The sequence below is a fragment of the Sorex araneus genome, chromosome 5 (assembly GCF_027595985.1).
Source record: "Sorex araneus isolate mSorAra2 chromosome 5, mSorAra2.pri, whole genome shotgun sequence".
NCBI lineage: Eukaryota > Metazoa > Chordata > Mammalia > Eulipotyphla > Soricidae > Sorex > Sorex araneus.
In genome coordinates this window covers 90,039,854-90,051,876 of record NC_073306.1, presented here as the reverse complement: position 1 = coordinate 90,051,876, position 12,023 = coordinate 90,039,854, and the positions used below count along the sequence as shown (strand labels likewise).

General features: G+C 56.9%; 1 protein-coding gene across 1 annotated transcript; it reads right to left on the bottom strand.

Moving 5' to 3' along the window:
- Window positions 1-636: 636 nt before the first annotated feature.
- Window positions 637-10,930, bottom strand: EPS8L3 (EPS8 like 3). Its single transcript, XM_004620026.2, has 19 exons — window positions 10,900-10,930; window positions 10,741-10,805; window positions 9,444-9,602; window positions 9,093-9,242; window positions 8,411-8,466; window positions 7,961-8,100; window positions 7,774-7,880; window positions 7,523-7,637; window positions 7,018-7,079; window positions 6,344-6,418; window positions 5,882-6,030; window positions 2,796-2,877; window positions 2,577-2,617; window positions 2,133-2,268; window positions 1,889-2,017; window positions 1,572-1,645; window positions 994-1,126; window positions 798-800; window positions 637-690 (listed from the first exon to the last, which is right to left on the bottom strand). The coding sequence occupies exons 1-19, from the start codon at window positions 10,928-10,930 to the stop codon at window positions 637-639; spliced, it is 1,761 nt and encodes a 586-aa protein (XP_004620083.2).
- Window positions 10,931-12,023: the final 1,093 nt, after the last annotated feature.

The window sequence follows — 12,023 nt, the reverse complement described above, 5'->3', positions numbered from 1 at the left end:
AATGCCTACTGTTGCTAGCCTGGTGCTCCTTGTTCTTGCCAAGTGTAGCTGCCAAGTGTAGCTGTCCCTCAGGTACAGTTGTAGTAAACGGGGAGAAGTGGATCCCTAAGATTAAAGCCGGGGGGCATAGAGGTCAGAGAGACAATGTAGTAGGTAAGGCACTTGCCTTGTACATGTTAGCCAGGATTTGATCCCCAGCACCACATTCAGGTCCCTTAGGAGTGATCCCTGAGCCCAGAACCAGGAATAAGCCCTGAACACCGCTGGGTGTGCCCCTCCAGACATAAATTAGGGTGCATAGTCTTAGATAGAAAGAGTCAGGGGAGCGGAGTCCAGGGTCACAGGTTCCGTCCAGCTGCAGTGTGCAGTGGGGCTGCCCCATTTTTCCAGTCTGACCACGGAGAGGTCTGGGGATTTGTGCCCAGCATCCCACTTCCTGCCTCCCTGCCTCTGGCTCCCAGCGGGCACAGAACAAGCAACCGGGACTGCAAGCTTAAACAGGTCTTTATTTGGGAGCGCTCAGACTGGAGAGTGCTGGAGGGAAGAGAGACAAATCAAGGCTGGAGGGAAGAGAGACAATAAATAGAGGGAACAGAAAGCTCACTGCTTCCACTACAGCATAAGTGACACCGTGTCTCAGTCGCTGGACTTGGCGTCATCAGGGCTTCGGGCGCTGGGGAGCAGGGCGCGCTGTAGACCACGGCCTTGAAGGAGGCGTTTTCTGGCTCTAAGGGCTCTAGAGCGGCGAAGTCGCCTGTGTCAAGGTCTTGCCGGTGTCTGGGTTATGCCTAACGTACCTTCTGAGGGAGAATGAGAATCCAGGTGAGGCTGGGAAGGCCCCCCCAGAGCTCAGGCCAGCCAGAGGTGGGCTCGGCATGGCTGAGTGCACGAAGCCACCTGCAGTGGTGGGGGAAGTCCAGTACCTCAGTTTCACCCAAACTCTCCTGCAGGAGACAGCCACGGTCTCAGTGGGTGCCCACCCCTGGTCCTTACCCCCAGCATCCGTTTGATGCCTTCCAGCCTCGACAGGATCCGTGGGGCCTCCTGAGGGCAGAGCATCTGTAGCTCCCCGGGTCTCAAATGGAGCAGCTGGTGGCCGTTCATGTGCCCAAGTGTCTTCACCGTGCTGGGAACAGGGCAGCAGGTGTCAGGGCTGGCCCAGAGCCCTGCGCCTGAACCTTCGGGCTTGGAGCCTGGGGTTGCAGGGGTTACTGGTGGGCGAGGCTACCTGACTGTGGACTGTGGATGGGAACAGTGACCTTTGGACTTGAATCCTTTCTAGAACCCATAGGTTTGAAGACAGAAGGCCCCAGGGGACATCCTAGTGGTCGGTGGGGTCACGGCTGGAGTAGGGAGCTTCTTCCCACATTCCCCTGAGTCTGCTGCCTGCCCACAGCAGGGGTCCCTGCTCAGGGCTCTGACCAAGCCAGGTGGGGGATATGCCCTCTCTAGGCAGTGCCCTTTGGACCATGGATGTCGTCATGTGGGATCTGGGCTGTGTCTGGTTTCCTGGGTCACTATCGTGGCCTCTGCAAAGATTTCCTGATGCACCCTTGGGCCCTGACACTCACTCAGGGGAGAAGTGCTCGGCCTGCAGCCAGGCTGTGACCTCTGCCGGCTTCGAGCTAAGTCTCAGCGTCGGTGTCTAGAATCGAGGGGAGGCAGGGTGAGAGGTTGGTTCGTCTCAGAAGACCTCCACCCATTCCCCCTCCTCCAGGCTCTTTGTCTGTATTCCCAGGGGCCCCTATGGGCCCTTGAGGCTGGTTCTCTGCTGACACCCCACCATGAGCTCTGCTGACACCCCCCCTCCAGTCCAGAGCTGACTCTCCGAGACCCATGAGCCCTTGCGTGCAACCCCCACTCCGGTCTTCGTGCTCCTGGGAAGTACCCAAGGCGGGGACTGGCTCTGACTCTGGGTCTCGTCCGGCTGGAGGGGCTCCAGGATGTTGCTGGGGATGTAGCCACTTGAGCCCTCCTGGTTCTTCACCAGCCACCACCGCTTGCTCTGGTCCAGAACCTGTGGAGAGGCCCCACTTCTGTCACCCCCAGGGGCCTCTCTTGCCCCCCAGCCTCTTTCCCTGATCAGTCCTCCTCCCACCCCAGAGCCCACCTCCTTTCCCAGGTTCACTCACCTCCAGCATCTCCCCTTGGGCCACCGTGAGTTCCTGCTGGTTCCTGGCCTGGAACTCACAGACAGCCTGCATCCTCTGAGCTGCCTGGCCACTGTTGTATGGCTCCTCTGGGTCAAGGTGGGAGCTGCTCGCTGACCTGAAGGTTCCCCGCAGCCCGAGGCAGAACCAGGGTGACTATGGAGCTGGGGCCTCTGAGACGGGGGCCCTGCTCAGTCCTCAGCTCCCACTTAACTAGTGCCTGCTGCCCGAGTGTCTTTTTGTTTGGGAGTTTGGGACTCCCGTAGAGAAGAGGGGCAGGTCAGTGTCCAGAGGGGTGGGTGTGTGGGCCAGGCTGACAGAAGGCGGGGGGTGGGGGGGAGGTGGGATCTCGGGATCTCTGGGAGGTGGAAGTAACGGCCCTCTCCCCAGGCCTGCCCCTGGGATCCTGACCCCACTAGAACCTACCTAGAGACAGACAGGTTCTGGTTTCCTGGGGGTTCCTGTTCCTGGGGACAGAGCAGGAGAGAGTCAGATGGAGCTGGAGTCCCACCACGTCTGACATGCTGGAGGGAGCGGGTGGGGAGAGAGCCTGAAGAACCACCCACTAGAGGCTTGGCCTGAGAGGGAAAAAACTAGCAGGAGACCTGGGCATTGACCTGGCCTGGGCATTGACTCCACCCCTACCTGGCTGAAGGGCTTCGGGCTCTGCAAGTCTCTGGAGAAGGTGGGCTGGTAAGGTATGGGCTCGCTGCCTTTCCAATTTTCCCTGAGGAGAGATAACAGTGAGGGCCACCCTGTGCCAGGTGTGGGGGCGGTGGGGACAGAATGTGTCTGGACTGGCCTCGGGTCTCTCCCTCTGGGTCTATGTGTATAGACGAAGGCTCCAGGGAACCCACAAAGGATCAAACAGTGCAGCAACAAGGACTTTTCAGTGTGGCCCCGGCACAGCAGCCTCTGCCCACACAGTGCAGCACGGGGCCTGCCTGAGCGGAGAATGGGTGTGTTAGAATGGCCGAGTCACCGAGGATTACGAAGCCCCCTTTGTGGATGCTTGTCTGCTGGTCTGCCCTGGTTCACTCACAGACTCAGGAGGCCCCCGGGGTACCCTCCATGTGCCCACCTGGCAGTGCTTCTCCGCTGCTCCTGAACTCGTGAGCCTGATCTTTAGCTTCCCTCAGACCAGACCCCACGGGGTGCCCACGGCCACGTTTCTTAGTGGAACTTGAGTGCATTATCTGGAGGACGTTGGACGGCATGTGGCGACTATGTGCCATGGATTCTCAAGATCAATAGTTATCGGTTTTGGGAATTAGTGATAAAATAAATGATCCCTCTAAATCTGCCTGGTTCTTTCTTTGTCCCCAAACCATGCCAAAATTATCCCTCGGCTCTTGTTATGCTCATCACCTCTTCATTACCGTAATCTTTCAAGAATGCATCTCTGTGCTCTGCCTACAATTCCTCACCAATGGTTCTTTCACTCTTCCCGGCAACTGAAACTCCCCCCACTGCCGTTACGCACAGACACTAGTTCACCTAAAGGCTCCATTATCTCCCTATGCCGAGCCCTGTGACCTTGTGTCTCCTGCTTCTCTCACTGTGCTCCCTTCCAAACTTATTTTCTTCCTGTGATGCCCCTGTCCTACTGTTGGCCCCAGTTTGGTGCCATGGTCCCTTATTTACATGAGGTCCTCCTGTGGCCCCTTGGAATATCTCGAGGGCCCAGAGTTGAACGGTGTAGGCCCCCAATTGAGAAATGCTGCTCTCTATTCTGGATGAATAGCTCAGTTCTTAGAGTAAGACCGTGTTTTTTATTACATAGTTGTTGCACCCCATTTTAAAGTAATATGAGCACAACTGCTTCACATAATAAGTCACACACATTTTTTGCACCAAAATTAAAAAATAAAGGCACAGAATCTGCAACCATACAGTGAAATTCAGTATTTGGAATGAGTTGCTTACAATCAATGTACTTGATTATAAAATGCTTGAAACACAACTCTTTTGAGGTTTTTACATCCCTTTTAATCTTTGGCCTGTATGTCTTTCATTTCATTATTTATAGTTATAGTTTATAGTTATTTTGAGAAATTAGAAAAACATCTGAGGGCACATCTGATTAACTTTGCGTTTGAAACAATATGGAGACAGGAAGCAGAATCAAGACAGTAGAACAGAGGGGTGGGGAAAGGGAAGGAATGTGCACCACATTTTATTTTAGTTTCATTGTTTAATGGGTACAGAGTTTCTGTTTGGAATAATGAAGATGTCCTGAAATGGTTAATGGTGATGTTTGCACAACATTACCACTAATGTGGTTTATTTTGGCCACACCCAATAGTGCTCAGGGCTCATTCCTGACTCTTTGCTCAAGGATCACTCCTGGCAGTGCTCAGGGGACTATAATGTGGTGCCAGACATCAAACCTAGGCTGGATGTGTGCAAGGCAAAGGCCATGTGTGCACAATGCTACCCACTGTGCTATCTTTCCAACACTTAATATACTTAATATTAATACCACCGAACTGGACATTTAAAAAAGTTCGAGTGATGGATAATATGGATAATATAGATAGCCTACTATAGCAAAATAGATGGCAATAACTTACTTATGATTTTAAATGAGTTGGACTCCCTCAAAAATATTTCAGGGGGCTAACTGGGAAGAATCACTCAAACAACTGCCTTGCTTTTTGAACAGCTTCTCTTGGTTTTATGCCTCTGCTTTCTTGTTTTTCCTTTGAACTCTCTGGAACGTCTCCTAATCTCCTTAGCTTTATTTATTTATTTATTTATTTTTTAGAGGAACTCTCCCAAGGAGTGCCAGGGGGCCCAGAGACCATTCCCAGTGATTGGCCAATAGAGCTAAATGGTTTAGTTCAGTGCTGCTCAGGCCCACGTGTGCTGCTGGGAGTCCAGTGGATGTGCCCATGGGCCAAACTCAGGGCCTGCGTCTGCATGGCCTAAGCTCTACCTCTTTCAGCTTTCTTCCTGGCTCTAGCCCTCTTCCCTGGTGCCATGTTTCTAGAATTTTCCCAAGGTGCTTTTCTGAAGATTCCCACTGGGGTGCTCATCTCTGGTGGCCCCACTCTCACACCATAGAGCAGGTGGGCCTGCTGACCTGAGGGCGGCCACTGTGTGCTGGGGAATGTTCTGCTGACAGCTCAGTACATCCAGGCTGGTTTCACCACTGCAGCTGGGGCTCTCATCAGTTTGATCTTGCCCAGCCACAGTTTCCCCTTCCAACCTAGGGAAATGTCCCTCCACCTCTCTGCCAGCTGATTGCCAAATCTTACAGAAGTTACATTTGTAGCAGCTCTGAACCAGTAAATCTTAAATTCTGTCCTGTACAGAGACAAGGTTTTCACTTTGTCCTTGACACAAATGAGAAAGTATTTCAGCAGAGCATTGCCAGTGTTTCTCTTGGGAAGAATTGTTCTCTATTCTTTTGCTGGTGACCATGGTAAATGGTGGCTATTTCCCCAAAAATGTACTTAGTCTATTGGTTTTGTTTGGGGCCAGATGACCAACCCTGGGCCTCCACGTGCAAAGCCTGAGCCCAGCTCGCTGTGCCCCCACCTCAATTGTTCCTCTTTTGTCTTAGAAAGAGTTGAGGAAATTGCATGTCACGTCCCTCGCTGGCCTGGAACAATGCAGAACTGGGCCACCACCCGTGACCCGGCCCTGTGCCCTGAGTCCCATCTCCCTGACTCGGCCCTGTGCCCCAAGTCCCATGCCCGAGGTTCAGTGCAGGCCTGTCCACTCACCGGCTGGTGGTCCAGGCGATGCCCAGCCCCTTCCAGAATGTCCTCTCCTTCGGGCTGAGGCAGGACTGGAGCAGGTTGATAGCGTTGGGGCTGAGGAGCGGTGAGATCACTTGGGCTGCCAGGGTCTTCTCGGAGCAGTAGTCCAGCAACTGGAGGGGAGGAGGGGGCTCAGAGAGTCACCCCCAAGGCAGAGGGAGGTGGCGCAGGCCCAGAGCTGCCCCTTCACAAGGCCATGATGCCACTGCCTTGTCCCCTCAGTCCTTCGCTCTTTCCTCTCTCCCCTGGAGCTCCATGTCCTTAGCTCCACACTGGCCCCTATCTATTGCTGTGCCCCCTGGGGACAGAGAGAAGGGTGTGGGGCAAGTGAGGAGCAGACCCCCCAGCTGTCTCCTGCACTCTGCCCAGGCCTCTGCGTCTTAGCTGCTGCCTGTCCCACCTCCCACCTGACCTCCCCCAACTCACGCGGCTCAGAGTTTGGAACAGGATGTGCACGAACTCCGGAGCCCCTGGCCCCTGCAGGCTATGGTTCAGCATGCCCTGGGGACATAAGGCAGCACTGGTCATTACCTTTGCCCCAACCCCTCCACACTTGGGGCTCCATAGTCCTCTTGAGAGTTTTGTTTTGACCTCCCAAGTGATGCTCTGAAGGCTGGGGAGCGCCACTGATAATTCTGGGTCACCTGGGCTCAGTGGTTTATGGCAGGGTCTGAGGAGGCGACACTACAGCGCTCAGGGATGCTGGGGGGTCTCCAGCACTGCCCTGCAGTGCTCAGGGCATCAGGTGGTTCTGGGTTGGGTGCCTGCCAGGCAGAGGTCACACCACCCCACTGTTTCCCAGCCCCAGCATTTGTGTTAATTTTTTGTGACCACACTGGTGGTTCTTGGGGGATAGTGGGGTGCTGGGATGAAACCCGGGCCTTTAGCGTGCATTGTCTGCACCCCTACCTATGGAGCTCTCTCCAGCCCCCCAACATTGTTTGAGAATCTGGCACTCAAAGGCCCCAGATGTGGGCTGTGTTGGGGGGAATCTGCGGTACCTATGAGACCAGAGCAGAGGGGGCTGCTGGCGGGGTGGGGGAAGGGGGGAGTAGGGAGACAGCCAGAGAAGGCAGAGGACTTGTGGGCAACTTCCCTACCAGAAGATTGAGACTGTGCTTGATCTTCTGGAAGCAATCAATATACTGTGCCTGAGTCACACCTATGGGGAAGGGGAGATGGTGCTGGGTTATAGAATGCCCAATAATCCTCTCCCTGCTGTACCTAAAACACCCTCGTACTCACCCACATTTGTAATACTCATGTGTCCACATGCACACTCATACACACACACATGTGCTCACCCACATAACACGCATAAACACACTCACATACACATACAGTTCTCAAACCTGTGATCACCCACAGATGTATACACAGTTCTACAATCCTCACACATGCACACGTGCTCACCCACATCCACACACATCCACAGCCACACATTCCTCACTCACGCATACATGTGCTCATCCCCACACATGCACACAATACACAAGCACCCATACACAGTCAAGCAGTCCTCACACATGTACACATGAGTACACACACTGACACACACGTGCTCACACATATGCACGCACACACGCACTCCTGTCTGGTGCTCACCACTCTGATTCTTGGCTTTTTTCTTCTTTAGTTTCTTCTTGTGGCTGGCCTTCCCCTGGGCCTCCACTGTTTTCACAAACATATCAATGTCCTGCAGGGTGCGGTTCAGCTCCATCTGCCCCAAATTACCCATGGCGCCCAGTGAGCGAGCCCCCAAGGGAGGCCTGGAACCCCCTCCTGATCCCCTCAGTCCCGAGGCTGCCCTGGTCACCCCGGCCTGGGCTCCCCCACTCCCAGGCCCGGCCAGTTACCTCTGCCCCCATCAGGTCCTGGTCCTCAGGGGAGGGGGGCCGCCTGGCGGGGAAGGGCTCCCGAGCACTGGACTGGCGTGACAGTGGCTTCGGGGGCAGCCGGGAGTCTATGGCAGAGGACACAGCTCAGGCTCATGGTGGGCTAATAATGCCGCCTCTGCCCCCCTCGCCTGGGCCCCCAACTCACAGTCCTCCTGGGCCATCCTGTGGGGTGGCTCTTCAGAGAAGTTTCTTTCCTGTGGGAACCTCGGCTCCATGGGGACAGGCCTTTCCAGGGGAGGCTCCCGCCATCTGTCCTGGCCTGGCCGCGGGCCTCCGAAGCGGGGCCTGCGGGTACCAGGTGGGACATGCCCTTGGCAGGGTTCTCAGAGCAGAGGTTCCACCTGCTGGCGGCGCCCCGGCTGCACACCGCTCCCCAGCACCCCCGCCCTCTCCTGGGTTTCCTGGGCCCTTTCCTGCCCACCACCCTGGCTCTCTTGCCCTTGTCCACCCAGTGTGGCTGTTCACACTCCCAGCCCCTTCTCCAGCCTGTCTGTGGCCCTGGCCCCTTCCTGGTCCTCCCAGCCTCAGGCCAGGCTGGTTGTGCTGGAGGTTCTGGGTTCCCTGGGGTGGGGCAGGGTGTGAGCCGCCCACCTACCTCTGCTCCAGCTCCTCCTGCACCGCCCTCTGCAGGCTGCTCTTCAGTTTCTCTGCCTGGAGAGGCAGCAATCAGGGTGTGTGTGTGAGTGTGTGTGAGTGAGACTGTGAGAGTGCGTGACTGTGTGTGGGACTGTGAGTGCGAGCGTGTGTGAGATTGTGAGAGTGAGTGTGAGTATGTGACTGTGTGAGTGAGAGTGTGAGTGTGGTTTGTGAGATTGTGAGAGTATGAGTGAGACTGTGTGAGTGTGAGTATGTGACTGAGAGTGTGAGTGAATGTGTGTGAGAGTGTGAGACTGAGAGTGTGAGTGTGCATGTGTGTGTGCGAGTGACTGTGAGTATATGTAAGGCTGTCTGTGTTTGTTTGAGTGGATGGTGTATGTGTGTGAGAGTGTGAATGTGCATTTGTGAGTGTGAGTGCATTTGTGTGTGAGTGGACATATGAGAGGTATGTGAGCAAGTATGAGAGTGATTGTGAGTGTGTGTGAGTGCTTGTGTATGTGTGCGAGTGACTGGGAGTGTGTATGTGTGAGTGCATTGTGTGTGTGTGTGAGCGCATTTGTGTGTGAGTGTGTATATGTGAGAGAGTATGTGTGTGAGCAAGTGTGAGTGTGAGTGTGTATGAGGGTGTGCACGAGATAGGTGTGACCCTGCCCCATCCCGCCGCCCTCCTGCCCCCTCACCCCCACTTCTTGGCACTGGAAGAGCAGGGTGTTGGTGCCTGCGGAGCTTGACTCCTGTGCAGTGATGGACAGGATGGAGTTGTAGGAGCAGACGTTGAGCGCCACGTCCATGGCCTGGATGCTGTCCAGGCGGTAGGAGTCCAGTTCCTCCTGAGTCGGGACAGGGGGCCGTGAGACTTCTGTCCCTGGCCTGAGAGGGTTCAGCTTTGGCAGTGGCTCAGGGATGGCGCCATCTCCTCCAGCGTGTTCTGCCCTGTCCCCTCCTGGGCCAGGGGTGTGGCACATTGGGCTTGGGGGGCTGTGTTTGGGCCTGGAGGGGCAGCATTTGGGAGCTGGTGTCTGCTGGCTCACCTTGGTCTCAATGTCCAGCAGCTGCATCCAGCCGTCCCTGACCTGCAGGAGCAGGTCCTGGCTCCACACTTGGCCTTGTGCGTCCATGTCCTGCAGCCTCTGCAGCACGTCCTTGGGTTCCTGGATCCGTCTCGCCCCCAGCTTACACGTCATCAGGTGCTGCAGGGGGCAGGTAGGAGAGGGGCAGGGATGGGGCTGGGGAAGTGGGGGTCTCCGAGGTCCTGACAAGGCTGCCCAGTGGGCTCAGGACAGGCCAGGGACTGAGAGCTGCACACTGGTGGCTTGCAGGTGAGTGTGGGGGTGTGGGAGATGGGGAGGCCTGGAGGAAGGCCTCAGTGGGGGGGACTGGACGGCGGCAGCTGTGGGCTCCAGCCACACCTAGCGAACCTGAACCCTGGGTGGGAACCCTTCCTGGCTCCAGGTCTTTCTGTGCATAGCCCTGCGCTTCCTTGCCCGCTGCCCCTCCACCCACGGCCCCCAACCCCTGCTGCTGCTGTGCAGGGCCTCTGCTCTCCTAAGCACAGAGTTGCTTGCCCCCAGGTTCCTGGTGAGGTTGCCTGTCCAGCCTGGTTCTTCCCCCTCTGTGGGGTCTCCCTAGGGCCCCTTCCCTGGGAACCCCTCCTTTTTCCAGCCAGCAACTCCCCGACAAGTCCAGGCCTGTCTGGGGCCTGTCTGGGGCTGCCTCCTGCCTCTTGATGCCTCATTCCCAGTTCTTCTCTGGATGTTTATGTGGCTGGTATGTGCAGCCACCCCTCCTCCCCCCATCGTTTGGCCAGTTCTTTTCTGCTGGATTTGGGGGCTGCCAGTCTCCACCTGCAGCCCGGCACTGAGTTCTGGGTGCCCCTGGGCCTTGCTGGCTGGGGGCTCACTCAAGCAGCCCTGGGGAGCCTTGTAGACACCCTGCTTCTCCGGAAGCCTGCAGAGTCCTGGGCCCTTCCTCGCCCAGCCACACCCTTCCATTCTTCTTTCTCCAGGTGCCCCCAGCCCGCAACCCCCCCCCCCACCTCTGCAATCTGATGACAGGGTCACTGCTGTCGTCCGGCGGGACCATGCTCTCCAGGCTCCCCACTTCCGGTCCCGAGCTCCTGCCCAGAACAGCCCTATGCGCCAGGACTGCTGAGCTCACGCATTCCTGCCCCGAGATAGGGCCTGGGCAAAGAGCAGCAGCCCAGCCAAGTGAGGGAGACAGCACCTGCGGACCCCACCCTCTGTTCTTGTCAGGCCCCAGCGCTGGACGGGCTGGGCTCAGGCAGGGCAGTGTGGCAGGGGGGTGTCAGGAGGCCCTGGGCATCCTTACCTCCACTCGGTGCTGCACCTGGCTGGGCTCCATGGCGAGACTCTGGGTATACTCCTTCCGGTTGTCTGTGAGCAGAGTGAGGGCATAGGGGGCTGGAGTAGGTGGGGGCAGCCGGGGGCCTGAGGGCTGGGGGTCAGACTGTGTGAGGCAGGGGCTTACGGTAAATGGCTCTGCTGCTGGGCCGAGACATGTTGACCTGCCGAGGATGCAGCCGTGAGAACCTGAACCGAACCAGAAGAGACTCAGGCCCAGGGCGGAAGGCCGGAGGACTGTCCAGCCTGGCGTCCAGGCGGGCACACACCCAGAGCCCTGACCCCTAGCCTTTTCCCGGAGCGCTCCAGCTTCCCCTTTCTAGGGTCTGAGATGCGGTAAGGGAGACTCTGGGCTTTCCATTGTTTGGTCAGGAAGCCTCCTTCCCATGGCTGGCGGGGACCCCAGAAGAAGGTGCCGAGTCTGGTGCGCGGGGGAGGGAGCAGGTGAGCAGGTGCCCAGTCTAAGCAGGCCCTTCCCCATGCAAATCAGAGGGCAGCCCAGGCTCTGGACTGTGCCTGCAGAGGAGCGGAGGAGTATGCACATGTGCGGATGCGTGTGTCCACTGGGTGCGCCTGTCCATTTGCCAGGGAGCTGCTTTCCCGAAGGTCTCGCCACACTTGCTCCTGCTGCTTTTCCAGTCGAGTCCTCAGCTCAGACCCCTCCCCACTCAGCCTTTACATTCCAGCACAGGGCTGGAGCCATAGTGCAGTGGGTAAGGCTCCTGAGGGCCTGGCCCGGGTTCCATCCCCAGCACCCATTATGGCCCCCTGAACCCACCAGGAGTGACCCTGAGCAGAGAGCCAGGAGTAGCCTTGAGCACTGTGGGTGTGGCCCAAAAACAAGGAAGGAAGGTAGGAAGGAAGGAAGGAAGGAAGGAAGGAAGGAAGGAAGGAAGGAAGGAAGGAAGGAAGGGAGGGAGGGAGGGAGGGAGGGAGGGAGGGAGGGAGGAAGGAAGGAAGGGAGGGAGGAAAGAAGGAAGGGAGGGAGGAGGAAAGGAGGGAGGGAGGGAGGGAGGTAGGCAGGGAGGGAAGGAAAAGAAGGAGGAAGAGACGGGGCTGGAGCGATAGCACAGCCGGTAGGGCCTTTGCCTTGCACGAGGCCAACCCAGGTTCAATTCCCAGCATCCCATATGGTCTCCCAAGCACCGCCGGGAGTGATTCCTGAGTGCAGAGCCAGGAAAAGCCAAAAAAAAAAAAAAGAGGAAGAGAGGGAAGGAAGGAAGGAAGGAAGGAAGGAAGGAAGGAAGGAAG

Excerpts from the sequence above, each read along its gene's own strand:
- EPS8L3 (XM_004620026.2), bottom strand. The coding sequence starts at position 10,930 with ATGTCTCGGCCCAGCAGCAGAGCCATTTACC. Across the intron at positions 6,419-7,017 it reads AGCACAGTCTCAATCTTCTG|GGCATGCTGAACCATAGCCT; the intron begins GTAGGGAAGTTG and ends TTATGTCCCCAG. Across the intron at positions 1,646-1,888 it reads AGAGCCAGTCCCCGCCTTGG|ACACCGACGCTGAGACTTAG; the intron begins GTACTTCCCAGG and ends CCTCGATTCTAG.